Consider the following 25,357-nt stretch of genomic DNA (forward strand, 5'->3'; position numbering starts at 1 on the left):
GCAGCCATACAGCTCTGGTGGGAGCGGATGAAGCTACAGAGGGAACTGCGGCCACTTGCTCCACCTGGATATGTGCGGTCTGTAAGGGAACAACCGATCGATAAGCAAAATCTGCCATGGTGTCACACTTACGACAGCTTGGTACGATGTTGTTGCTGCCACGAATATCTCAGGAACACAATCAGTTTGTGATCGTGTGGTAATCGTATGATGAGTGTAGCCAGACCCAGCAAGATGAAAGTCATTTGCAAAGCTCTGTCATGTACGTGTAGTAGCTGACAGGTACTGGAAGTTAGTGGAACTCTATACTATTATGATTCCAATGTATGCCTGAAGGATATGCAGGAGAAACCCAATGGAATCATTAATGAATTTGATCTAATATCCATGACCAACTACTCCACCCACGGAAACACAAGAACATGCAAGAGTGTTTTTTTATTCCTGCTGTGTGCTAAATACAGTATGCTCTCTTCCTAGGAGTGATTGATTACCATTAAACACAATATGTCATACATGTAGGAAACACATTGGAATGACAGTCTCTAATTGGCAATAACTTAGAATATGAAAATGAAACCTTTCTGATATATTATCCTCTAAAAGCAAACATGAGATATGAAGGAATCTCTGACTAGGGAAAATGGGAGAATACACACAGGAGATATCTCCTTATTTGCTGGGTGTGTTTCTCCTGTGTTTCCCTGAGTTTCGACTATTGAACTGAGGTAAGTTTTACCTGCAGAAGAGATGTACAAAGTGTTGGGTATACTGGCAGCAGCGTCTGCAATTGACTGCCAATGAGTCTGTGGCTGCTGTATGGGTGTGGCGCCTGGAGGAATATTACAGAATTTTCAAATAATGGGGCTGACAGTATTATTTAGGAGGACAACTGTTAAAAATATGATGTATATTCATTAGCCATGATCATAGTATAATCCTATGAATAACACAAACACGTCTGTGGCGAATTGACACCTTCTCCTGTTATTGTACATGTACCTCATACGATAAAAAAAAATTGCAATATGTACATGTACACTAGTGTGCATATACGTATACATAACTCACGAAAATTTGGGTGCACATAAATGGAAATATAGAATGCTTGTGGAATTCCAGCAAAACCTAATTACAAATATCACTCTTCAGAGCTGAAACCTCAATTTTTTTACAATCCTTACAGTCACGATAATTTTGCTTAGTCTAGTACAAAAATGTATGAGCATGAGCATCAGCCCTATTGAGCGTTTCTATTGATCACATGATCATTTCCCCTGTCTTTTGGAGTGTTTTTTATCGTATGGTGATGCAATTACGACTAGTGATGACGTCACATGAAACACAGCGACCAGTTAGAAAACATACCCTTGAGAAGAATACAGTGCTTATTAATCATTGTGGATTCCTACAATTTTATGATGATATTACTGTAACAATATTTAATTTTGCGAATTTTGAAAGTAACGTTACGTGTATGTTTCATTTTGAGCACCAATGTTCCAAACTGGTTAAAATATGTTTTCAGCCAAGTACACCAACACTTCTTGATAAGAGTGTCAAGCTCTTTTACATGCAGAAGTTTGATGATTGAGGACAAACCTACCTGTGTTGTATTGTTTGTAATTCTGATAAAATTAAAATCAAATCAAACTTAATGCCTGATACTCGCTGTATACTGGCTTTACTTCACCAGCCGAAATGTTTGTTTCAGCCCCTCATTACACCATGCCCCAAGTAGGGTTCCCACTTGATACATATGGCGAGGCAGTAGGATCATGTACCACTTGCGCCCCCATGGCGATGGAAAAAATACATGTACCTTCATAAAAATGCATCTTCCAAGCTTCATGCCTCGGTCCAAATATTATTTGGAAAAGATAAAAAGCAAACACATTCTACACCAAGTTAGGCCAGGACTGCAGCTGCGTCCATGACCCATCCCTTCGTCTTGGACGGAAATTTGATTGTTAGAGTGGACAAAGGTTTCGACCAGTCATTCTAAAATGTCTGAATTTTATGACATGAAATTGAGGTAGTTTCGTAAGCAGGATGACGCAGATTTTGCACACTGATTTTACCACAAAAACTAACAACAACTAAGCTCCCAAGAAATGAATTGAAAAAAAATGTCTCACCAGTTTGGGACTGCTGTTGATCTCCCGGCATGGTGCGTCTTGTCAGTTTTTCTGGACAGTAGAAAATACACACCCTACATTAGGTAGGGTCTAACACACAGTGAAATGAAATGAAATTAAGAAACCAAAGATGAAAGAAAATCATATGAGTGGGTAGCAAACTGCACATATCCCAGACAAATCATACAGACGCGTAATTGTTTTCTTTATTGTTATATGTTGAAAGAGAGGTAGCGAAAACAATCTTTAAAGACATTCTACCTTTTTGATCATGTTTGGAAACTTCATTGAATTTATCAATATTATGCACCAGTAAGAGAAAACAATGTTCATTCTTTTTTCATCTGATATTTTCTGTGTTTGTCACATATGTATGTAGTCAGTGAACACAAGTAAGATTTTTCAGTTAATACAATGCACTTACAGATTTCTACAATAAATTTTCGTTTGGCATCTTTACCCAATCAATTGTACAAATAATTATTGATTTCAAGATACAAAAAGATATTCTTGATAAGTTTTGTCATTACAGGGCTCGAAGACCAAATTTTTGACATTAATGTTTTCCAGTCCGGCATGTCCATGAGCATCAGCCCTACGGAGTGCTTCCTGCGGTACATCACCCTACCTGAGGCGGAGGACACACCTGTGGACCTGAGGCAGACAGCTGTCGTCATCATGTCACACCTGGACAGGCTGGCCACGCCCTTCATGCCTCCTACATCCACCAACACTGGGCACAAGGTGGGTCATCCTCTGGGTTTCTTTAAAACATGGTGCGTAGAAAATTATGAACTTAATGCTGTCTGGACCTAAAGTTCTTAGCCAGTGGAAGAATTACATTTTTATCAGCAAGTTAAAAGAGATTAAGTAGACTTGAGGCAGACAGCTGTGGTCATCATGTCTCACCTGGACAGACTGACATCCACCAACACTGGGCACAAGGTGGGTCGTCTTTTTTGTTGGGTTTCTTTATCTTTTTTTCAAAAAGCATGTAGATAATGATGTCTTTGAACTTAATGTCATCCACGTGCAGAACCTGCTGGACAAAGAAACAAGGTTTGAAGACTAGCCGACTGCTGCCCACCCTAGTCAGGAACTGTAGCAACAGTAAAATCAAACACTGAATACTGACTGATACTTCATATATTTTTTTTTTACATACATGCCAGGAACAGGCAGTACCCAGGAGGTTCTAGGCTGGCGTTGGCTGGCATGGACGGGTGCTAACAGCCCAAACAGTAGTGGGCACACATGTGCCTGTTGGGGGAACTGTGTCTAATATTCACATATCTTTGCTCTGTATCTTCATAGATGCCAGGAACAGGCAGTACCCAGGAGGTTCTAGGCTGGGGCTGGCTGGCATGGACGGGTGCTAACAGCCCAAACAGTAGTGGGCACACATGTGAGATGTTGGGGGAACTGTGTCTGATATTAACATACTTTTGTTATCCTTCTAGATGCCAGGAACTGGTAGTACCCAGGAGGTTCTAGGCTGGGGGTGGCTGGCATGGACGGGTGCTAACAGCCCCAACAGCAGTGGGCACACATGTGAGATGTTGGGTGAGCTGGGTGTTCTACAGCTGGCCTGTGCCGAGCGGTGTCTGATCGCTCTCACCAAGACTGGCAGGGTCTACATGTGCTTCTACAGCTCAGAGAGCCAGGTTCGTTTGTTTGTTTGTTTGAGTCTATATTTATTTATGAAAAATTCCAATTGGCTTACCTACCCTTGACCTCCAGGTCATTGTGGGGACAATTGGCTTGCTGTGTGCTAATAATTTGAATTCATGAGAGAAGCAGTCAGACAAAATAGAACAAAGATACGGATTATGTGTGATTGAAGTCCTAATAAATTGACAAACAGTAAGGTCAGTAGGGCTGTCAGAGTATACAACAACAGAGAAGCAAAGATTGTTACTGTAATGCTAATGTGTGATTGAAAACCTTGGTTAACATTAATTTTGAAAGAATTTTGTTACAAAATAAGTTAAGAAACGATAGTGATTGCTGCCGTATGTGGACAAACATTGTCATCCAACGTTCTTGAAAGTGGTTCTTGATGTTGATGTTGGGGGACATGTCATTGGTACATGACTTTTTTTTGTACATTATGCAGCTGGTGTGTTGATTGGTTGGGAAACAGAAAACACAATTTTTTTCCCTAGGCCCAACTCATTCATACATTGCTGTAGAAAAATAATGTTGACAACAAAAAAACCTTTTCCACTCCAGGGTCCCCAGCTGATGGAGAGCCTAGCGGATAAGGAGGTGCTGAAGGTTGCGGCCCATCCGGAGGGGAAACACTACATGGCGCTCACGTCCGAGGGAGAAGTTTACTCCTGGGGCAATGGGGACGGGGGCAGACTGGGACACGGGGACACAAAGTGAGTCTCAGGAGGGATTTTTCTTTTTGGTATTATTGTACAGTAGAAACCGTTTAATTGCACACTCGATTTGCCAGCGTATTTCGTTCAATTATCTGGATGCTGCAGCAAAACGAAGTTATCAAGCTGGACTGCACCACCACAGGATTTGAGGATTCCATTTGAATTAACAGAATTGTGCGGTTATCTGTTGTGCCATTAACTGGCTTCTACTGTATCAAGCTTCTACTGTATCAAGGACTACTAATTTTAAGACATAGATTGAAAGAGACGCTGGTCTCACTGGGACTGCCTTGGTGTCTGATATGAGGAACAAAAAGTACTTGAAAAACCTTATCCATACTATCCTGAGGGGAAACACTACATGGCGCTCACGTCCGAGGGCGAAGTGTACTCCTGGGGCAACGGGGACGGGGGCAGACTGGGACACGGGGACACCAAGTGAGTTTCAGGAGGGGTTTTTCTTTTTGGTATTATTGTATCGAGGACTACTATTATCACTAGTTTTAAGACATTGATTGAAATACTACCTTTGGGACTGGACTACCTTGGTGTTCGCTATAAGGGACAAAAAGTACTTGAGAAAGTTTATCCATACCATCCGGAGGGGAAACACTACATGGAGCTCACGTCTGAGGGCGAGGTGTGCTCATGGGGTAACGGGGACGGGGGCAGACTGGGACACGGGGACACAAAGTGAGTTTCGTAGAGTATCAGTATGCAAGGCGGGAAGTAGTGTAATTGGAGATCTTGATAAAAACACTCACAGATACTGTTTCAGAAGTTGTTCTGTTTGTTAAAATTTGTATTATGTTTATCAAAGGAAGACTTAGTATTATAAACAAAGACAGCAACTCCTTTATGTTGCATAAAATCTTCCTTATGCTTTATTATATCTAAGATTCACATAATGAGATCTGAGATGTGTGGACAACAGGATTAGCGTATTGTTTACAAGGCTGACACCTCCAGAGTACAGTTGAAAACAAATTATAAGAAATGTGCAAATACTAACTGAGAGATGATAACAATAACAACATGTCACGTCCGAGGGCGAAGTGTACTCCTGGGGCAACGGGGACGGGGGCAGACTGGGACACGGCGACACAAAGTGAGTTTCAGGAGGGGTTTTTCTTCTTGGTATTATTGTACAGTAGAAACCGTTTAATTGCACAGTCGATTTGCCAGCGTATTTCGTTCAATTATCCGGATGCTGCAGCAAAACGAAGTTATCAAGCTGGACTGCACCACCACAGGATTTGAGGATTCCATTGGAATTAACAGAATTGTGCGGTTATCTGTTGTGCCATTAACTGGCTTCTACTGTATCAAGGACTACTAATTTTAAGACATAGATTGAAAGAGACGCTGGTCTCACTGGGACTGCCTTGGTGTCTGATATAAGGAACAAAAAGTACTTGAGATAGTTTATCCATACCATCCCGAGGGGAAACACTACATGGCACTCACGTCCGAGGGCGAAGTGTACTCCTGGGGCAACGGGGACGGGGGCAGACTGGGACACGGCGACACAAAGTGAGTTTCAGGAGGAATTTTTATGACTGTGAAAATGGAGGTTTTAGCTACTATATTGTTTTTGTTGATGTTTGTTTGTCATGGTGTCTGTCCATAGTTTTGTATGTTGTAGAGTGGCAGCATGGGAGGAGGGAAATTATGTAATAAAAAAGACTGTGGTCACTGATCTTCTAAAAAAAATTAAACTACTTCCACAACTCAAAAATGAACAAAAAAAGCTAGAAGGTTTGTACTGTTAAGTCTGAAGGATTTAAGTCATTCACCCCCAGGAAGACTTAGGTATTCACTCTTAAGGTTCCAAACTTTTACAATGTTCCAAATATTTACACAGAGATGTATCCAATACTGTAATGATAAGATGAAAATGAAGATACATTTACTGATTACGCCTAAATCATTTCTTAATGTTTCATAAAACCTTCCTTATTTTTGCAGTTCCCGCGAAGAACCCACACTGGTGCGAGGGTTGTCGGGGAAACAGCTCGGGAGACACGTGGTGCACATCGTGTGTGGCAGCACCTACAGCGCAGCCATCACTGCTGACGGAGAACTCTTCACATGGGGCAGGGGGAACTATGGCAGGCTCGGACATGGTCAGGATATGCAAGCTTTTATCAATATGCATTAAAGCTTGAATACTTTATTTAGGCCATTAGCTAAGATACATGTGTAAATGTAAGTAGCTAATCTTCCTGGACAACTTATGGTTGCAATGACCTATGGGATATAGACTTTGCCTTGCGATCAGAAGATTGGGAGTGTATGTACTGCTTTCTCTGCTTAGCACTTACTACACACAGATCTGATGTAGGAATATTAGTGTGGAAATTGAACACACTCCACTTCCAATGGACTAGCCCCCTGCTTTAGTGCCATGCATGGCTTTAGTGCCAGTGCATTAGGCCCAAGGCTAGTCAACTGGCAATGGGCACCACCCCTTGTTGAAGGCTTTTTAATACTTAAGTATAGCTTACTTGATGTGAATTCTGCTACTATAGGTTGAGTGAGGAAATATATGTAAAGGACACAACATTAGGGCTTGCTAGGGTTAGAACCCATAACTTTTAAATTCAAATTCAATAACCCTAACCACAAGACCACCCTGCCATCCGTACAGGAAGCAGCGAGGACCAGCTGACCCCCACCCTCGTGGTGAGCCTGAAGGGTTAGGGTTAGGGTTAGGGTTAGGGTTAGAGTTAGAGTTAGGGTTAGAGTTAGAGTTAGGGTTAGAGATACAATCCTAACCACAAGATCCCACCCATACAGGGAGCAGTGAGGACCAGCTGACCCCCACCCTCGTGGTGAGCCTGAAGGGTCGACGGGTGATTGACATCTGCTGCGGGAGCGGCGACGCCCAGACTCTGGCTGTAACTGATGATGGTATGGATCTTTCTAAGCATTAAGTGAAGTCAACATGTATATGCTTTCTATTGTTATAATAACTTTTTTTTATGTTGTGAGGCATGTAGATGTTAGAAATTCAGTGTACAAAATACTTCTCTAAGCCAGGTTGCACAGTGTGCAACCTGGGCAAAAACTAGGTTGCACAACTGAATTTTAAGTTGCACCACCTACAATTCACTATTAAAAATGTCCATCTGCCAAGAAATCGCACGAAATGGTTCGATTGACTCAAAGGAAGCCTGTGTGATACAAACTTCGAGCCTGTGTGATACGGAAGTTATCACACGGTCCGGAACACCCGTATCGAGGTATGACATAATGTATAATATGTGTGTGTGTACAGGTACGGTATGGTCCTGGGGAGACGGAGACTATGGGAAGTTGGGGAGGGGAGGCAGCGACGGCTGTAAGACTCCGAAGATCATCGACAGACTGCAGGGCCAGGACATCGTTAGGGTTTGCTGCGGGGCTCAGTTCTCGCTGGCTCTCACAAAGACTGGACATATCTGGACATGGTAAGTGCAAGATATGATTCTATTTCATTTGTTTTCTTTTGCACAACTATTGATATCTCACCTGCTTATGTTTTGATGTCTGTATGACATCTTTATTGCTCAGAGCTTCTGACTGGAGTGCCGCTTCTCTCCGCTATATATATTGCCAATGTAGGTGGTGCTTTTGTGGAATATGTATGATAGGCATCGAAATGTGTTTGCTGGTTGTGTATAAGACAACTCCAATATCCTATATTCAAACACTCATTGCTGACTCACTATCCAGTTTAGCATCTGTTGTTCCCGTTGTACGAGGGTTAGATGTTGCAGGATGTCGTTCAGGTCTGATTGCTGATCTCTAGTTGCCTCTGTCAAATGCAGGGTTCTAGCTAGCGCAAAGTTGCGTAGCGGCCCGCTACGTTAAAATTTTGGACCGCTACGCTTATTTTGGGGCCGCTACGCTTATTTTCAATACAAAGTAGCGGCATTTTGACTGTATTTATTTGTGCAATAATTGTACTGCCAGATCAAATGTGAAAAACGTTGTTTTCGGAGGGAATCACAATGAGCAAAACACAAATACAAGCGGGCGCTGCCTGACGTGACTTGTCGCGTCCCCCAGTGCGCACGGAGGCGGGTCTTCATGTTGCCCTCCCACGTGGCGGAGTGGCAAGCCCAGACTGAGTGTCGGCTTTCTTCGATGCCATATTTGGGCTAGGCTGGCTTATTACAACTTGCCGAGGGAGTGTTCAAGTATAACAATTTTTTTCATGGAACTGGTACAAATACAACTATAAAATTTAATGTTTCCTCCCCATTCTCAACAATTTTTTCCTCGTAATTTGCGTGCCTCCACTAAACTCCATTAATAACATTTTTATGGAGGCGAAAAAAAATAATACTCAGACACTTGGCACACCCCGATCTGGCAGTGCCTGATAAAAGCTCCTTGGTTGGAGGGGGTTTGGGAGGCTGTTGAAAGTTCGTGACAATAGCAGATACTTTTGGTCATTTTATCAAAGTAGAAAGTCAAACTAAACTAACAATATATAATGTGAAATATTTTTTAAAAGTTGGAGCACTGTTACCATCAGATATGCTTTATGAGCATTTGTTTTTGTCATTCAATCATCAGATATTGTCAGTTCAGTCTTTGTTTTGGAAATTCCAAACGCGGTTTGTCCTCCCCACAAATAAACCTGACTAGACAACACCCCCAAAAGGGCGGAGTCTGCACTGCCAGCAGGCTGGTGCCAGAGACTGTCCAGTGCAGTGGGCGGAGTCAAGTCTCTTTAGCCTCTAAAAAGTTTTGCCGCCATCACGGCCCCAGTGCAGTGGGAGGAGCATTGTGCATACAAGCCCTGGGAATGAATTTCCCTGAGGGACCCGCCTCATAGATGAATACATTAAACCATATTTGGTGTGTCTCAAAGGAACGTGTTTTCTTTCTATCTTCTGGTCCTGTTCTGGTAGTGCGTGCAGAGGAATCAGCAATACGATATGACATGTAGGGGGAGGTGTAAAATGTAAAGTGTGTTCTGTGTTCTTTCTCTCACTAAATTTCTGGAATTGATTTACAAGAGAGGTAGAGTGGCTTACATTGATAAACATGTTAAGATTTTGGCAGTGTGATGTAGCCATTCTTTTTTTATGTATTGTAAACATTGTTCCCACTGCCATGAAATTGAATACAGTATTCTGAACATTGTATGGAAATGGAGGAACATTGAGGAAGTCTAAGCAAATTTGGAAATGTATGTAGAAATGATTACAGACTTTTGAAATTAATTCTTAACTTTGATTTGACTCTCTAGTAACTTTTAGTAAAATGATGTTACCTACCTGTTTCTAGGTTTACCTGTTAATTTTTTGTTTCTATGTATGAGTTAAGATATCTTGTGACAAGGTCCTTTGTAAGGGTAACACAGTGACAAGTCGATGCAAAAGTATAAGAATTACCCATCAAGAATACATATTGAGAAAACAACAATTTTCCTTTTATAGGTCCCTAAGAATGGCCCATTTCAATTTTATATTTCCAAAAGCTCCATACCGTGGAAGGGGGGAAAGCCCCCCTTCCACACCATCCCCCCCTCGGGCGCTTCACGCCCTCGTGCTTGGTCGCTTCGCTCCCTCGCCTGTACCACTAGGCTCAAATTTCATCCTAGCTAGAACCCTGAAATGGGTTGGCCTTTTGCAGGTTCGGTTTGCGAATATTTTCCTTCACATTGTCTACCCATCTAACAACCTGATGAAATTACTTTCAGGGGTAAGGGAGACAGCCAGAGACTGGGCCATGGCACGGAGGAGCATATCCGCTTCCCCAAACAACTGGAAGGTCTGAGGGGTAAGAAGGTGGTGGATGTGGCGGTGGGGTCCATGCACTGTCTGGTCATGACAGAGGAGGGAGAGGTGGGTTTAGTTCTGGTTCCACTTTTTCATCAATTCATGTTCATGTTAATTTTTGATTTGAGGTAAATTTATGTACAATGATAGTAACTCTCATTGTCACTGACAAAAGGTAGCGGATTCTACACGTACCTGAGACAATTGACTGTTTCCAAGATTGTATCTAGTTGTAGAGTGATTGCTATTTGGAATATCTTGGATATCTAAACCTTCATTGATGTAACTCTCATAGATATTAGTTTCTCTACCCGCAAAAATTTGTTGGAGAAGTTTTTTTGTGGGGGGAGGTAGTTAATTTTTTTCAGCTTCCATTGGAAGGAACAAATTTCTGCAGATATTTACCTTGCTTTGCTTTGATAAAGTGTATGACTAGTAAATAGTCACGTTCTTCTATAATAGTGTGTATTTTTTTTGCATTATTTACAATTTTTGGTTGGTCCAGAATCTGATGTTTTTAATGACTTGGTTGTTTGTTCCAGCTCTTTTTGTTGAGCTCACTCACTCACTTACTCACTCACTATCCGTTGAGCTGATGGCATGTTTGTTTGTTCCAGGTATATGGCTGGGGCCGCAACGACCAGGGTCAGCTGGGAGACTCTTCCTTCAGCACCAAGTCAGACCCCACTCTGATGCCGCTGGACGGCAAGTCTATCAGTGGCATCTCCTGTGGACCTGCTCAGGTAGATACAAGTTTGTTATTGTTGTCTACAGTTATTGTTGTTGTTGTTGTTGTTAGACCCTTGTAGTGCCTTAAGCACCAAGTCAGACCCCACCCTGATGCCGCTGGATGGCAAGTCTATCAGCGGCATCGCCTGTGGGCCCGCACAGGTAGATACAAGTTTGTTGTCACTTCTTTGAAGGTAGAGGCACCGGATGCCCTACGCAAAATTGAGCCAGGGTCTCCTAGTTACCAAATGATTGGAACCAGTAGTTCAACTGTGAGGCTGCTACCAGTTGAGCTACATTGTACAGGGACATCCCTGGTAGATAGAAGACAAGAGAAAAATTTCCAGACCGTGCTTTGTTGAGGTAAATATAACGGCTTCCTCTCATTTTTCCCTCTACTAGAGTTTTTGCTGGACGCCAACCGGGCACTGGAGCATGGGCCTGCGTGGGCCTTTTGTGGTGGACGTGTGCCACGGCATTCTCCCTGTGCGGCAGCTACCAGATGAGCTTTAGAGATATCCATGGTAGAAGAAATTCCAAACTGTGCTTTGTTAAGGTTAACCATTTGCTCTTACTTTTTGCTCCACCAGAGTTTCTGCTGGACGTCAACAGGACACTGGAGTGTTGGTCTGCGGGTGCCGTTTGTGGTGGACGTGTGCCACGGGACGTTCCAACACCTAGACCAGCTGCTGCAGCGCGTGTGCGAGGGGCTGGACGGTCGCAGCGACTGGCCACCACCACAGGAGAAGGAGTGTATGGCCGTGGCTGGGCTCAACCTGCTCAGGTTGCAGGTAAGGGTTCTTCATTGGTTCCTAGAACTATCATGGAGTGAAACACATTCTCACAAAATACATGTACAGTAGGGGCAACCTCACTGGATGGGTGCAGCAACTGGCTGCCCCCCCAGGAGAAGGAGTGTATGGCTGTGGCTGGGCTCAATCTGCTCAGGTTACAGGTAAATGCTCTTTAGTTGATTTAGGTCATAAGTTCCTAGAACTAACATTGATTGTAACTCATTGACGCAAAGTATGGTAGGGGCATTCTCACTGAACAGACACCACCTTACAAAGGAGTGCATGGCTGTAGCTGGGCTCAACCTACTCAGGTTACAGGTAAGGCTTTCTTCAGTTCCTAAACTATCATAATGATAGAGTGAGACCTGTTCCCACAAAGTTTAGTAGGGGCATCCTCACTGGAAGGGCGCTGCAACTGGCCGCCTCCACAGGAGAAGGAGTGTATGGCTGGGGCTGGGTCTGGGGCTGGGCTAAGCCTGCTTAGGTTACAGATAAGAGACAGGAAAATAAATGTTATGTTTCTGACTACAAGACAATTCTAACTCTTCAATTGGATAAGATTCAAAGATTATTTCTGGATGTTTTGAGTGACATTCCCCTTCTTTAGCATCACTAAAATGACTGTCGTTCTAGTGACGCTGAAGATAAGAAGAGTGATGGGTGTTAATCAAAACACCCGGATGTAATCTGCAAATCTTTGAAAATTGTTGAAAGATTGTTCATGGAAAGAAAATTTACCCTTTGACAAAAAACGTCTGATAAAAGATTTCCTGTCCCTTTCCAGCTTCCCAACTTGTATGTTGCATATCATTGACAAAGGTTTCACTTATTTGGGAGGTATTGTATATATGCAGTGTGGCTTCATTTGAAGTGAAATATTAAGATTTCCTGGTTATGTATTCCTCCCCAGCTCCACGCTGCCATCACCCAGAACGAGGACCCAGCCAGACTAAATCTCCAGCCGGGCAGCCCCCTGCTGAACAGCCTGAAGCAGCGTGTGGTGGAGCTGGCCAGTAATACAGGAGTACTAGGGACGGTACAGACAGCTGCACAGGCTACACTACAGAGTGGCTGGCTCCTACTGCTGCCTACGGCTGAGGAACGGGCCAGGGCGCTGTCAGCACTCTTACCTAGCGATGGTTTGTTTATTCATTTATTTTCCTAGCGATGGTAGAGAGAGGTTTTACTACATACATGGTCTTCATTCAATATCGTAAAAAATTTTTTGGTCTGGGGATTCAGTTTTGTGGTAGAAGTGTAAGAGGAGGTTTTCGAATTGGTACCACATTTGAATTACACATGTAGGTATGGGGTTAGGAAGCTTGAGACAGTATGTGGTGGAACTGGCCAGTAATACGGGAGTCCTGGGGACGGTACAGACAGCAGCACAGGCCACACTACAGAGTGGCTGGCTTCTACTCTTGCCCACAGCTGAAGAACGAGCGAGGGCACTGTCGGCACTCTTACCTAGCGACGGTTTGTTTGTTTATTTATTTGCCTAGTGATGTTGGAGAGAGATTTTACTACATACATGGTCCTCCTTCAATATCGTCAATTTATTTTTGTTCTGGGGATTCAGTTTTGTGGTAGAGGTCTTAGAGGAGGTTTTCGAATTGGTACCACATTTGAATTAGCTATGGGGTTAGGCAGCTTGAGACAGCATGTGATAAAACTAGCCAGTAATATGGGAGTACTGGGGACGGTACAGACAGCAGCACAGGCTACATTACAGAGTGGCTGGCTGCTACTGCTGCCTACGGCTGAGGAACGGGCCAGGGCACTGTCGGCACTCCTGCCTAGCGATGGTAGGGAGGTCTTACTACAGATATGGTCTGCCTTCATGAAGATTGTACAGAACTGTAAATTTGTTTCTGTTGAGGGGGTCTAATTTTGTGGTAGGAGTGGCAGAAGAGGTTTTCGGATTACCACCACACTTGTAATAAGTGGTATTGGAAATTTGGGAAAGGCAGCATGAAACAGCCTGTTGTAGAACTGGCCAGTAACATGGGAGTTACCAGCAAAATCTGCCCCTCAAAATACAGGAAGTAGCGTTTCACAGGGTCTATGGATTTCAAAATTTTCCCAGGGTTGCATACCCCCAGGCCCCCTTCAGATTGTTGTGCCTGCGGCACTCAACAGGATTTTCTGCCACATCAAAAGGTTGGGAAAAAATTCAGACTCAATAATATACTTAACGATATGTGTATTTCTTTTGTAGCCTCTGGAGACGGAGCGTCCATGACCCCCGGGCGGAGGTTCATGATGGACCTGTTGGTCAGCAGCCTGATGGCAGACGGAGGGCTGGAGTCTGCTCTCGCTGCAGCCATCAAGACAGAGATGCAGGAGATAGAGGGAATGAAAGAGAAGGAACTGGAGAGACATCAAGACGAACGAGAGGAGGACACCTCGGCTACAGCGGGAAAGACGGAAGAAAAGGCCAAGAAGGTGGAAGCTGATATCAGGAGAGTGCGGTCGTCTGGGTCCACCATTCCACTGCTTCAGTTGATGCAACAGCTGCTTAGGTAAGAGATTATAGACCTTTATTCTATTACATGGGTTTGGCGAATATGTAGTCAATGCAACCCTACTAGCAATGTGAGATCACGTGGTGCAGCAGCAGTGTGTTTGGCTCAGGACCAAGAGATCTTGAGTTTCAATCCTGCTGTGTCACCAAACCTCTGCTCTTGAGACTTCATGACTTTCCAAACTTCACTCAAGTGCAAATGAGTACCTAGCTTCAGCTTGGGCCATTCCTAGGAATGGCGGTACCATGTTTGGGGAGAGCCACACCCCACAGGTGCCAGTTTATTGGTGTGAAGGAGAGGGGTTACTTTATGTTTTCTGTCCACAGGAATGTTTCCTCCCAGACTCTGATGTCGTGATGAGATTAAAAGAGTTCGCCCATGACGTGAACAGAGTGAACAGGCACCAGTTCACTGGTGTGGGAGAAAAGGGATAATGATTTACATGTACTCTAGAAAAGGGTTACTGGAAAAGGGTTATGATATAACCTGTGTTTTCTTTCTCCCCAGGAATGTTTCCTCCCAGACTTTAATGAGACTAAAAGAGTTTGCACACGACGTGAACCGAGTGAACGGGTACCAGTTCTCCGGAGTAGAGGAGAAGGGTTGCTAACTTAATGTTTTCTGTCCACAGGAATGTTTCCTCCCAGACTCTGATGAGACTAAAAGAGTTTGCCCACGACGTGAACAGAGTGAACGGGTACCAGTTCTCTGGTGTAGAGGAGAAGGGTTACAATTATGTCTTTTGTTGGTCTTCAGAACATTATGATTTACTTTCTGTGTTTTCTGTCCACAGGAATGTTTCCTCCCAGACTTTGATGACACTAAAAGAGTTTGCCCACGACGTGAACAGGGTGAATGGGTACCAGTTCTCCGGTGTACAGGAGAAGGGTTACTAACTTAATGTTTTCTGTCCACAGAAATGTTTCCTCCCAGACTCTGATGAGACTAAAAGAGTTTGCCCACGATGTGAACAGAGTGAACGGGTACCAGTTTAGCGGTGTACAGAAAAGGGGTTATGATATACATTTAATCTATGTTTTCTCTCTCCCTATGAATGTTTCCTCCCAGACTCTGATGAGATAAGAGTGAACGGGGACCAGATCACTGGTGTAGAGGAGAAGGGTTATGATTATGTGTTCTGTTGGTCTGAACATCATGATTGACTTTTAAGTTAGTATGTTTTCTTGCCCACAGGAATGTTTCCTCCCAGACCCTCATGAGACTAAAAGAGTTTGCCCACGACGTGAACCGAGTAAACGGGTACCAGTTCAGCGGTGTGGATGAGAAGGGTTATGATTTACATGTACTCTGTATGTTGTGATTAACTTACTGTTTTCTCTGTCAACAGAAATGTTTCCTACCAGACTCTTATGAGACTAAAATGAGTTTGCCCGTGACGTGAACCAAGTGAACGGGTACCAGCTCAGCGGTGTAGTCTTAGATTTGAATGGTTATGGAATACTCTGTGTTCTGTTGGTCTTCAGAACATTATGATTAACTTTCTGTGTTTTCTGTCCCCAGGAATGTTTCCTCCCAGACTCTGATGAGACTAAAAGAGTTTGCCCACGACATGAACAGAGTGAACGGGTACCAGTTCTCCGGTGTGGAGGAGAAGGGTTATGATTATGTCTTTTGTTGGTCTTCAGAACATTATGATTTACTTTCTGTGTTTTCTGTCCACAGGAATGTTTCCTCCCAGACTCTGATGAGACTAAAAGAGTTTGCCCACGACGTGAACAGAGTGAACGGGTACCAGTTCAGCGGTGTGGAGGAGAAGGGGAAGTCCCCGTCTCAGGACCTGCTTCTCCGTTTCCAGCGTCTGCTGGTTGGGAAACTCTTCCCCATGGAGGAGGCCAGGGACAAGGCAGGCGTGGAGGAGATAGGTAGGACTTTGGTTCACTTCTCCTCTTAGTAAACTCAGAAGAGAACTAAGTTTTCTTGTCTATTCACAAACTGGACCGACACAGGGATAGGGTAGACATGTGCACTGTCCATTCTAGAGAGTATTGCCATCACAGAGTCGTAATCACTTTGATTTATTCAACCAGTAACATACATGTTCAAGTCATGTACATTTCAGCTCAATGTGTTTCAAGTACATGTACTCCTTGGATCATCATACACTACAGTATGCATTACATGATAACATAATACAACGTCATAATCACAGTTACAATACCATAGTTACATACAAGAGGAATTGCAATGGTTCTTTGATTCAGAGTTCAGGGTGTTCCATAGTTGAGCACCGTAATACTGTAAGCTGCTTTACAAATTCAGTATAACCTTGAAAATTTCATCATTGAATGTGCTGTATTTATTCAATCTCCATTAGTGTACAACTCAACAATTGAATGGGGCACCTACATGTAATTGTCTGAAAATTCCATAAATAGATAAAATCTGTACATTTCGTACATTTCATCACTAGTCTTCCCAGAGTCACAATTTTACACAACAGATGCTAACCTAAATCATATATTACCGTACCTAACCTTATCACTCCATAATACACATAAACAAAACTTAAATCTAAATTAAGACTAAAAGACCATGGAAAATAGGTAGGAAAGGGTTGTACATCTAGTATGCTATATTCATTTTTTGAATCTGTTGGCATTCAGAAGTATAATTGACGGCCACTAGAGGTGACTATTGGCTAATGTCTGCATGTAGCACAATTCATGAGTTTGTTAGCTCAGAACAAATATGTTGAAAGTTGGACTTTGGACAAGGCTGCCACATAAGCAGGGCGTAACAGAAATGGCGGCACCATATGGAGTTACATGTACGGGACACAATTAAGAGCAACGGTAACTTTTACAGCATTTGACAGGGACTTGGCACAAGCACTTCCAGTACATGTAACTTGTTGGAGCATTGGATACTTTGTAAGGTGAAGAGACTGACTTTTTCTGTGTAAACACTGGATTTGAATTTACTGGTGGGCAAGCAACACTGACATCAAGTAAGTTGGAAAGGACAACAAAATGGCGGCTGCACCGTTAACTTTGGGGGAGCAAATTCAGGAAGAGCTGACCTGCAGCATCTGCCTGGAGCTGTTCACCAAGCCAAAGATGCTACCCTGTCAGCACACCTTCTGTCAGGACTGCCTTAAGGACGTCGCAGGGAGTAAAGAACGCTTCCAGTGCCCAACTTGCCGTCACACGGTCAAGTTGCCACGTCAGGGGGTCACAGCCTTGCGTAACAACCATCTGGTCGTAAGTCTGTGTGAGAGAGTGCAAAACCAAGCAAAACTTTCGAAAGAATCAAAGAAAACTGCTCTGTCCATAAACAAGTGCAACCAGCACCCCTCTGAAGAAGTCAAACTCTATTGTAGACAATGTAACGCACCAGTTTGTAATGAGTGTTTGGATGAAATTCACAGTTCTCATGTTACAATATCCCTGAAAAAAGCTGCACAGGAAAGGAGGGCTCCAGTGCAAACACTTCTTGCTGAAGTGGATAACATTGCACAGTCTTACCATAGTCTTATTCCTACTTGTGTAGAGACAATACAAGGCTTCAAAGCGCAGCAATTGCAGACATGCAGCAGCATTATTCAGGCCTATGACAACATGATGCAAAAACTTACAGAAAACAGAGACCGTCTGCTGGTTAAGTCTGGCTTACATGGCCTGAAAAACGCTTCAGGCATATCTGAAGTAGTAGTAAGGGTAGAAATGAATGTTGGCGAACTGACTGACGCCAGGCAAGGTGCAGAGGAGGCTTTGAAGCAAGGAGGAATCAACTTACTTAGACAGGAAACCATTTTGGCAGGAATCATCAGAAAGTACAGAGGAAAAGGAGTGCCTGACCTGTCACAAATCCAGTATACCATCTTTCACCCTGCAGATATCCCAGTGCCAGTGTTGGGACATGTCACGACCCAATTTCTCTCAGCAGCACCTACATCTGGTGAAGTTACAGAAGAGAATGTACAAGAAGGTCACCACCAGACAGAGACAATAACATTTGGTAGGGTAGGATTAGGGAGAGGACAGTTTTATGGTCCTTCAGGCATTGCAATATCAGATGTAGGGGAAATCTTTGTAGCCGACAATGCAAATCAGAGAATCGAAGTCTTCACCTTGCAGGAAACATTTGTCCGCCAGTTCCCAACAGTTGTGTCACGTTCCTATTCTTTTTTCTTCTTTCTTTCTGGTGAACTAACGATGGACCCAAATGACTTAGCTTTTGATGGTCAGGGGAATTTGTGGGTAGTTGGGTCCACAGACTCTGCTGAGTTTGCAGTGCAGTACAACAAACAGGGCAAGGTGCTGAGGAAGTTTGACCTACAGAAGACTGGGAATCTCAGAGGAGTTGTCGTGGACACCAGGAGGAACCGCATCCTCATCACACAAACCACAGGGGGTGAGGCTTTCCCACATGGCGAAGTTTTGGTGTTCAGCCCAGAAGGGACACTTGTGAGAATTGTGGGTTGGAAGCAGGGGATGGAGAAGCTTCATCACCTTTCATTGGATGGAAAAGGGAACATTCTTGTGTCAGACCATGGCAGTGACTGTGTCTTTGTATACAGTGAAGATGGAGATTTTCTGTTCCAGTTTGGCGGTTATGGACATAATGATGGTCAGCTGTCAGACCCCCGTGGCATCTGTACAGACAGGGCAGATAACATCATTGTGGCGGACAGTGGAAACAACCGTGTAGAGCTGTTTAGCAAGACAGGCAGATTCCTCAAACACATTGCTGCGGGCATGGACGATCCTTTTGCTGTTGCCATGACACCACAGCGACAGCTGGTGGTGACTGAATCTCATTGTCAATGACATCCTAAAATTATTTAGCCCTGTTTGATCAATGGCAGAGACTGTCCTAAAATGGGACTTCTCAGCCACAATTGACTCTATATGGTAGATATTAACAACTGAGCTTTAAGCACAGTCAGTACCGATGGAGGCCGTGAGTTGGAATGAACTCTTACTGTATGTGCATGTAAGAACTGCATCGTCTATGCAATCTTTCAAAACACTGTACAAGAGAATAGTTTTTAGGCCTCTGGTCTCCAAACCTTACAACTTGGCATCGACAGCAACTACATTTGTACAATTATGGATAAGGATTTTGGAATTTGATGCACAAATCTGTTTTTGCCCCTGATGTATTGCCAAGAGCATCTCTAAAAATCAGAGGCCAATAGCCGAGAGAGCCACCCTATTAAAAGCAAACAGAAGTAAATGAATAAAAGTAGGATCTATTTCCAAAACTGCTAATTGATTTTAATTGAATATTTACTGTAATGAAATTTCATTGCCTGTAAACTGTGTGTTTTATTATATAATAAGTGGATGATTTTAGCCTCTTCTATTGGTAGTAGAGACAGAGGAATGTGAGTTGTAAGATAACTAAGTTAACATGTTTAGACATTCAACAGCATTGATGAATCTGTGTCTGGATGTCCTTAGTAGAGAACCTACAAATTCTGGTAATAAGCAAAACAAACACGTAAAATACTTTGACATAAAAAAGGGAACTTATCTTGTCAACTTCTATGATCTACATGTAAAAGTATTCCAGGTCAAGATGTGTCCTGTTTTTAGTGAGATGTTACCGTAGCTATAGAAATAGATGATGTGTAGGATACATTGTCCATTGATAGTAAAAATCATCAAGAAGAATTAAGGGTGACATTGTGTGTTTGGTCAAAAACAAAAGCCGTATCGAAGCCGCATCACACCATGATGTGATAAAGCATTATGCGTCATCCTTATACAGTTACTTAAAGATCATCAGATTCTAGTTGTTCTTGTTTCTGATATATGTACTTGTTTTAGGTAGAGGAAATCTGTATCAGTATGTGTGTTGATCAACATTAATAGATTTGAAAATGTAGTGGACTTTATTTTTTTTAAATTTTGTGCATCAAGGTGGACTGAAAATATTTGTAGAAAGCCCAGGACCAGTTTCACAAATCAATATGTGACTTTGCTTTCAAGTTGTTTATCCATCAATTTGTATTTGTATTGGGTACATTGCCCATATCAGCAAACATAAAAACAGGAATACACAAAAATACATAACAATAAACCAGCAAATCTACTACCCAAATCCTACTTATGAATAACAACTACCAGATCAAAACTAACTCGGCATAATGCCTTCAGAATAGCTATGGCCTTATTCAATCACTGTGTCATCTTTATCTACATGTCATTGCATCCCATGTTGTAATGTAAACCCCACCTCAATGCTCACTAATACACCAAAAGTATCCTGCCTAAATCCTACATATAGATGAAAACTGCCAGATAAAAACTCATTGGTACTTTGTTGCTACCAACTGAAAACAGCAGCTTTTGCACCCACTGCAGTGCCATAGACATAAAATTCTATAAATAGTTAGAATCTGTACATTTGCACATTTCATCCCTAGTCTTCCTGGAGTCAAAAATTTACATAACAAATGCTAACCTAAAACATATATTGCCATACCTAACCTTATCACTCTATTATACACATAAGCTAAACTTAAATTGGCTAAATTAAGACTAAGAGACCATAGGAAATGTGTAGGAAAGGGTTGTACGTCTAGTTTATACTTTTTTTTATTCTTTAAATCTGTTGGCATGTGAACAGTTGATAGCCACTGGATGTGACTATTGACTAATGCCTGCATGTAGCTCATTACTCATGAGTTTGTTAGCCCAGAACAAATATGTTGAAAGTTGGACTTTGGTCATAGCTGCCATATAAGCAGGGTGTAACAAAATTGGCTGCACCATATGGAGGTTTGGGACACAGTGCAGAGAAATAGTAACTTACAGCATCTGACAGGGACTTGACACAAACACTGGAAGTACATATTGGAGCATTGGATACTTTGTCAGGTAAAGAGACTGACTTTTTCTGTGTAAACAAAGATTGGCATTCTCTGGTGGGCAAGCAACACTGACATCAAGTAAGTTGGGAGGGACAACAAAATGGCGGCTGCACCGTTAACTTTGGGGGAGCAAATTCAGGAAGAACTCACCTGCAGCATCTGCCTGGAGCTGTTCACCAAGCCAAAGATACTGCCATGTCAGCACACCTTCTGTCAGGACTGCCTTAAGGATGTCGCAGGGAATGAAGAACACCTTCATTGCCCAACCTGCCGTCAGGGGGCCAAGCTACCATGTGAAGGGGTCACGGGTTTGCATAATAATCACCTGGCCGTAAGTTTGTGTGAGCGACTGCAAAACCAGGCAACACTGTCAGAAGAAACGGTGGAAAACAAGTGCAGCCAGCACCCTTCAGAAGAAGTCAAACTCTACTGTAAACAATGTAACACACCAGTTTGTACTGAGTGTTTGGATGAAACACACAGTACTCACTTTATAATAACCCTGAAGAAAGCTGTACAGGAAAGGAGGGCTCAAATTGAAGCACTTATATCTGAGTTGCATAGCATTTTAAACTCTTGCAATAGTCTTGTTTGTACTTATAAAGAGACAATTAAAAGCCTCAAAGTGCAACAATCACAAACACGCTGCAGCATTATTCAAGCCTATGACAACATGGTGCAAAAACTTGCAGAAAACAAAGACCTTTTGTTGTCTAAAGCTGACAAAGATTTCGAAAAAAATACTGACATGCTAATGGAAGAAGCAACAAGGGTAGAAACAGATATCCTTGAAATGTCCGGTGCCAGCCAGCATGCACTACTGGCTTTGGAGCAAGGAGGGATCAACTTACTTAGTCAGGAAACCATCTCAACAGAAATCATCAGAAAATACAGAAGAAAAGCAGCGCCTGCCCTAGTGCAAATCCAGCCTGCCGTCTTTCAGCCTGCAGACATCCCGGTGCCAGTGTTGGGACATGTCATGACCAAGTCTCTCCCAACAGCACCTATAGTTGAAGTTACAAAAGAGGGTGTGCTAGAAAGTCACCACCAATCGGAAATACCAGTAATAACATTTATTTGGGAGGGATCGGGAAAAGGCCAGCGTAAGAGTTCTTCTGGTGTCACAGTATCAGATGGAGAGGAAATCTTTGTAGCTGACTATGAAAATCAGATGGTCCAAATCTTTCCCCTGCAGGGAACGTATGTTCGGGAGTTCCCAACAGTCGTGTCACGTTCCTATTCTCTCTTCTTTTTCCTTTCTGGTGAACTAACGATGGACCCAAATGACTTAGCTTTTGATGGTCAGGGGAACCTGTGGGTAGTTGGGTCCACAGACTCTGCTGAGTTTGCAGTGCAGTACAACAAACAGGGCAAAGTGCTGAGGAAGTTTGACCTACAGAAGACAGGGTGGCTCAGAGGAGTTGCCGTGGACACCAGGAGGAACCGCATCCTCATCATACAAACCACAGGGGATGAGGAAAGCCCACATGGTGAAGTTTTGGTGTTCAGCCCAGAAGGGACACTTGTGAGAACTGTGGGTTGGCAGCAGGGTATGAAAAGCCCACAGTTCCTTACGGTGAATGGACAAGGGAGCATTCTTGTGTCAGACTTTGGCAATCACTGTGTCTTTGTGTACAGTGAAAATGGAGATTTTCTGTTCCAGTTTGGAGGTCATGGACATAATGATGGTCAGCTGTCAGATCCCCGTGGCATCTGTACAGACAGATTAGGTAACATCATCGTGGCAGACAGTGGCAACAATCGTGTGGAGATGTTTGACAAGACAGGCAGATTCCTCAAACACATCGCCTCAGACATGAAGGATCCTCATGCTGTTGCCATGGCACCACAGGGACAGCTGGTGGTGACAAGACACCGTTGACATCACCTAACCCGTAAGATCAGTGGCAGAGACTGTCCTGTTAGTGGAGGAACAACCGTGGAATTCTGGTGAAGCAAAACCAAATCAGGACTTTGATAGACAAGTTATCTTGTCAGCTCCTCTGAGCCAGCTGGAGATGCACGTTGTTTAGGCAGCTATAATCATTAGAAACTAGACTGATCCGCATGGCGGAAGAAAAGTAGATCCTGCAAAAAGAAGTCTGAAACAGACCTGAGTCAGCCTACATGTGCTCTATGTAGCAGAGACTGTCACTCTCCTATAGGTCTGTTTTGCCACAGCTGATGCTGTAGGACTGATATCTATTAGGATTTTACCATGATAGTCAATATCAACCGAAGGTGGCCATATACTCCTATGATCTACATGTTAAAAGTATTCCAGGTCAAATTGTGTCCTGTTTTACTAATTTTTAGTGAAATGTTAGCTGAACAGAAATAGGTGATGTATATAAAGATAGATGTGTTAATTGATAGAAAAGATAATGGAGAAGAGTTCGGGTGAGCCGGTGTGCTTGGTCAAGAATACAAGCCGTTGCAAAGCCACACTGCACCACCACTAGCTATTTAAAAAAGCATCATGTTTCACTTTACTTTAGGATGACTGCTTTATACCCTTAAAGATCATCAGATTCTAGCTGTTCTTGTTACTGACCTATGTAGTACTACTTGTTTTAGGTAGAGGTAAGCCTAGAAAATCTGTTCAGTTACTGTATATGTGTTGAGCAACATTAATAAATGAAAATGTTGTGGATTTGTTTGTTTTTGTCTTTATTTTGCTGTTTGGTTGTTTTGTAAACCCCATCCCACTGCTCACCCCAAAACACAAATTAAAGTATCCTACTTAAATCCTATGTATAAATGAAAACTGCTCAGGTACTTCATCTACATCAGATTCTACATAATGAAGCCCCCAAATAACCCCAACAGGGGCAAAGTAGGGGGAACGTACTTGTGTTCCCATACTACCAACTGAAAACAGCAGCCTTTGAGCACTATGGTAAGCCACATGCAGGTTGGAAATTGCAGCCATACTTTAGTATCATATGCATAGACATATCAAACAAAACATATATCACCATTTATCACTGCATTCCATACAAACCTCATGTCTCACCCCCCACGTTCTCCACACACAGTTTGGAAATTTTGCCCATACTTTAGTACCATATGCATAGACATATCAAACAAAACATATCACCTTGAAAGTTCATCTGTGTTGGTAGAAGTCATTATTGAACTAGTTTAACTGTGATATCCATCACAAAAATTGGACTCACCCAAATTTGACAAAGACTGACCAGCACAAGTCTTTGTCAAGGAATGAACAATCCACTGCTGTCATGATGTCACCTTATGCAGATAGAATGTGGATTGTTCATGTGCTGGTCAGTCGAAATTTTGGGTGAGCCCAATTTTTGTGTTGGATATTATAGTTAAACTAGTTTAATAAAACAAACCCCACCTCCCACTGCTCACTCCCCCATGTCTCCCCCCCCCCCCCCATGTTCTCCACCTGTGCCTGTGCTGAATGAAGGTGCTGATGTCCCTGCAGATCTGGAGTTGCTGGGTGCCGGGTCCCTCCTCAGGAAGTACGTGGCTCTGCTGTGTATCCATGTGGCGGACGTGCTTCCTGTGGCCGCTAGCCTCGCAGCCATCAGTGCCAAGCATTTCGCTGTGGTGTCCAGCGTCCTAAGTGCAGACCTCTCCGGTAAGTTGTAGACATTGTGTAGTTTTGATGATGATGATGATCTCCTTCTCCCATGTGCTGGTGTCCATAGTACCAAGTCAGAGACGGCTTCCTCGTTGTTGAAACATATCAACCTGTCCTTGGTGCTGAAAACCCAGTGAAAGGAAAGAGAATTCACGTGCTATTGATGTTTCACGAGTGACTTTACTAGAGCCGGTGGTCTGCATGGTCCTAATGCAACCCCAAACCCAGTTTGTTTGGGTTATGTTCCAACAGTACTACTGCATTCTACTACCACTAGGATTTCTAACAGTAAACATCATGTTTCTGGAGTTCTGCTGCTGGACCTGGTGATCTGAATGCTTCAGGTGCAGCTCCATGCATTTGTGTTATGGCCATGCATACCACTGGAGTTCTAACTGTGTATGCCATTTTACAGGTCCTGAAGTCCTGCCAGTTGCAACTGTACAATTCCAGTTCAAGGAGTGCTACTAACTATACTGTTAATGTTTCAGGAGTGCCGCTGCCAGAGCTGATGGTCTGCATGGTGCTGCTGCAGACACAGGCTGTGGATGTC

The 25,357-nt window shown here is 43.1% G+C and overlaps 1 protein-coding gene across 1 annotated transcript in view; it reads left to right on the plus strand.

The window, feature by feature from the left end:
- LOC118419289 (E3 ubiquitin-protein ligase HERC2-like) overlaps positions 1 to 25,357 on the plus strand; it is a 117,410-nt gene that overhangs the window by 12,814 nt on the left and 79,239 nt on the right. Inside the window, exons 9-25 of the mRNA XM_035825635.1 lie at positions 2,709 to 2,882; positions 3,453 to 3,566; positions 3,599 to 3,802; positions 4,371 to 4,522; positions 6,494 to 6,651; positions 7,325 to 7,438; positions 7,806 to 7,977; positions 10,224 to 10,368; positions 10,920 to 11,045; positions 11,622 to 11,822; positions 12,736 to 12,964; positions 14,044 to 14,347; positions 14,982 to 15,076; positions 15,419 to 15,494; positions 15,545 to 15,667; positions 15,872 to 16,233; positions 24,628 to 24,801. Of these exons, the coding sequence (XP_035681528.1) occupies positions 2,709 to 2,882; positions 3,453 to 3,566; positions 3,599 to 3,802; positions 4,371 to 4,522; positions 6,494 to 6,651; positions 7,325 to 7,438; positions 7,806 to 7,977; positions 10,224 to 10,368; positions 10,920 to 11,045; positions 11,622 to 11,822; positions 12,736 to 12,964; positions 14,044 to 14,347; positions 14,982 to 15,076; positions 15,419 to 15,494; positions 15,545 to 15,667; positions 15,872 to 16,233; positions 24,628 to 24,801 (2,923 nt within the window). The remainder of the gene's footprint in view (positions 1 to 2,708; positions 2,883 to 3,452; positions 3,567 to 3,598; positions 3,803 to 4,370; positions 4,523 to 6,493; positions 6,652 to 7,324; positions 7,439 to 7,805; positions 7,978 to 10,223; positions 10,369 to 10,919; positions 11,046 to 11,621; positions 11,823 to 12,735; positions 12,965 to 14,043; positions 14,348 to 14,981; positions 15,077 to 15,418; positions 15,495 to 15,544; positions 15,668 to 15,871; positions 16,234 to 24,627; positions 24,802 to 25,357) is intronic.

This window comes from Branchiostoma floridae, chromosome 7, assembly GCF_000003815.2.
Source record: "Branchiostoma floridae strain S238N-H82 chromosome 7, Bfl_VNyyK, whole genome shotgun sequence".
Classification (NCBI taxonomy): domain Eukaryota; kingdom Metazoa; phylum Chordata; class Leptocardii; order Amphioxiformes; family Branchiostomatidae; genus Branchiostoma; species Branchiostoma floridae.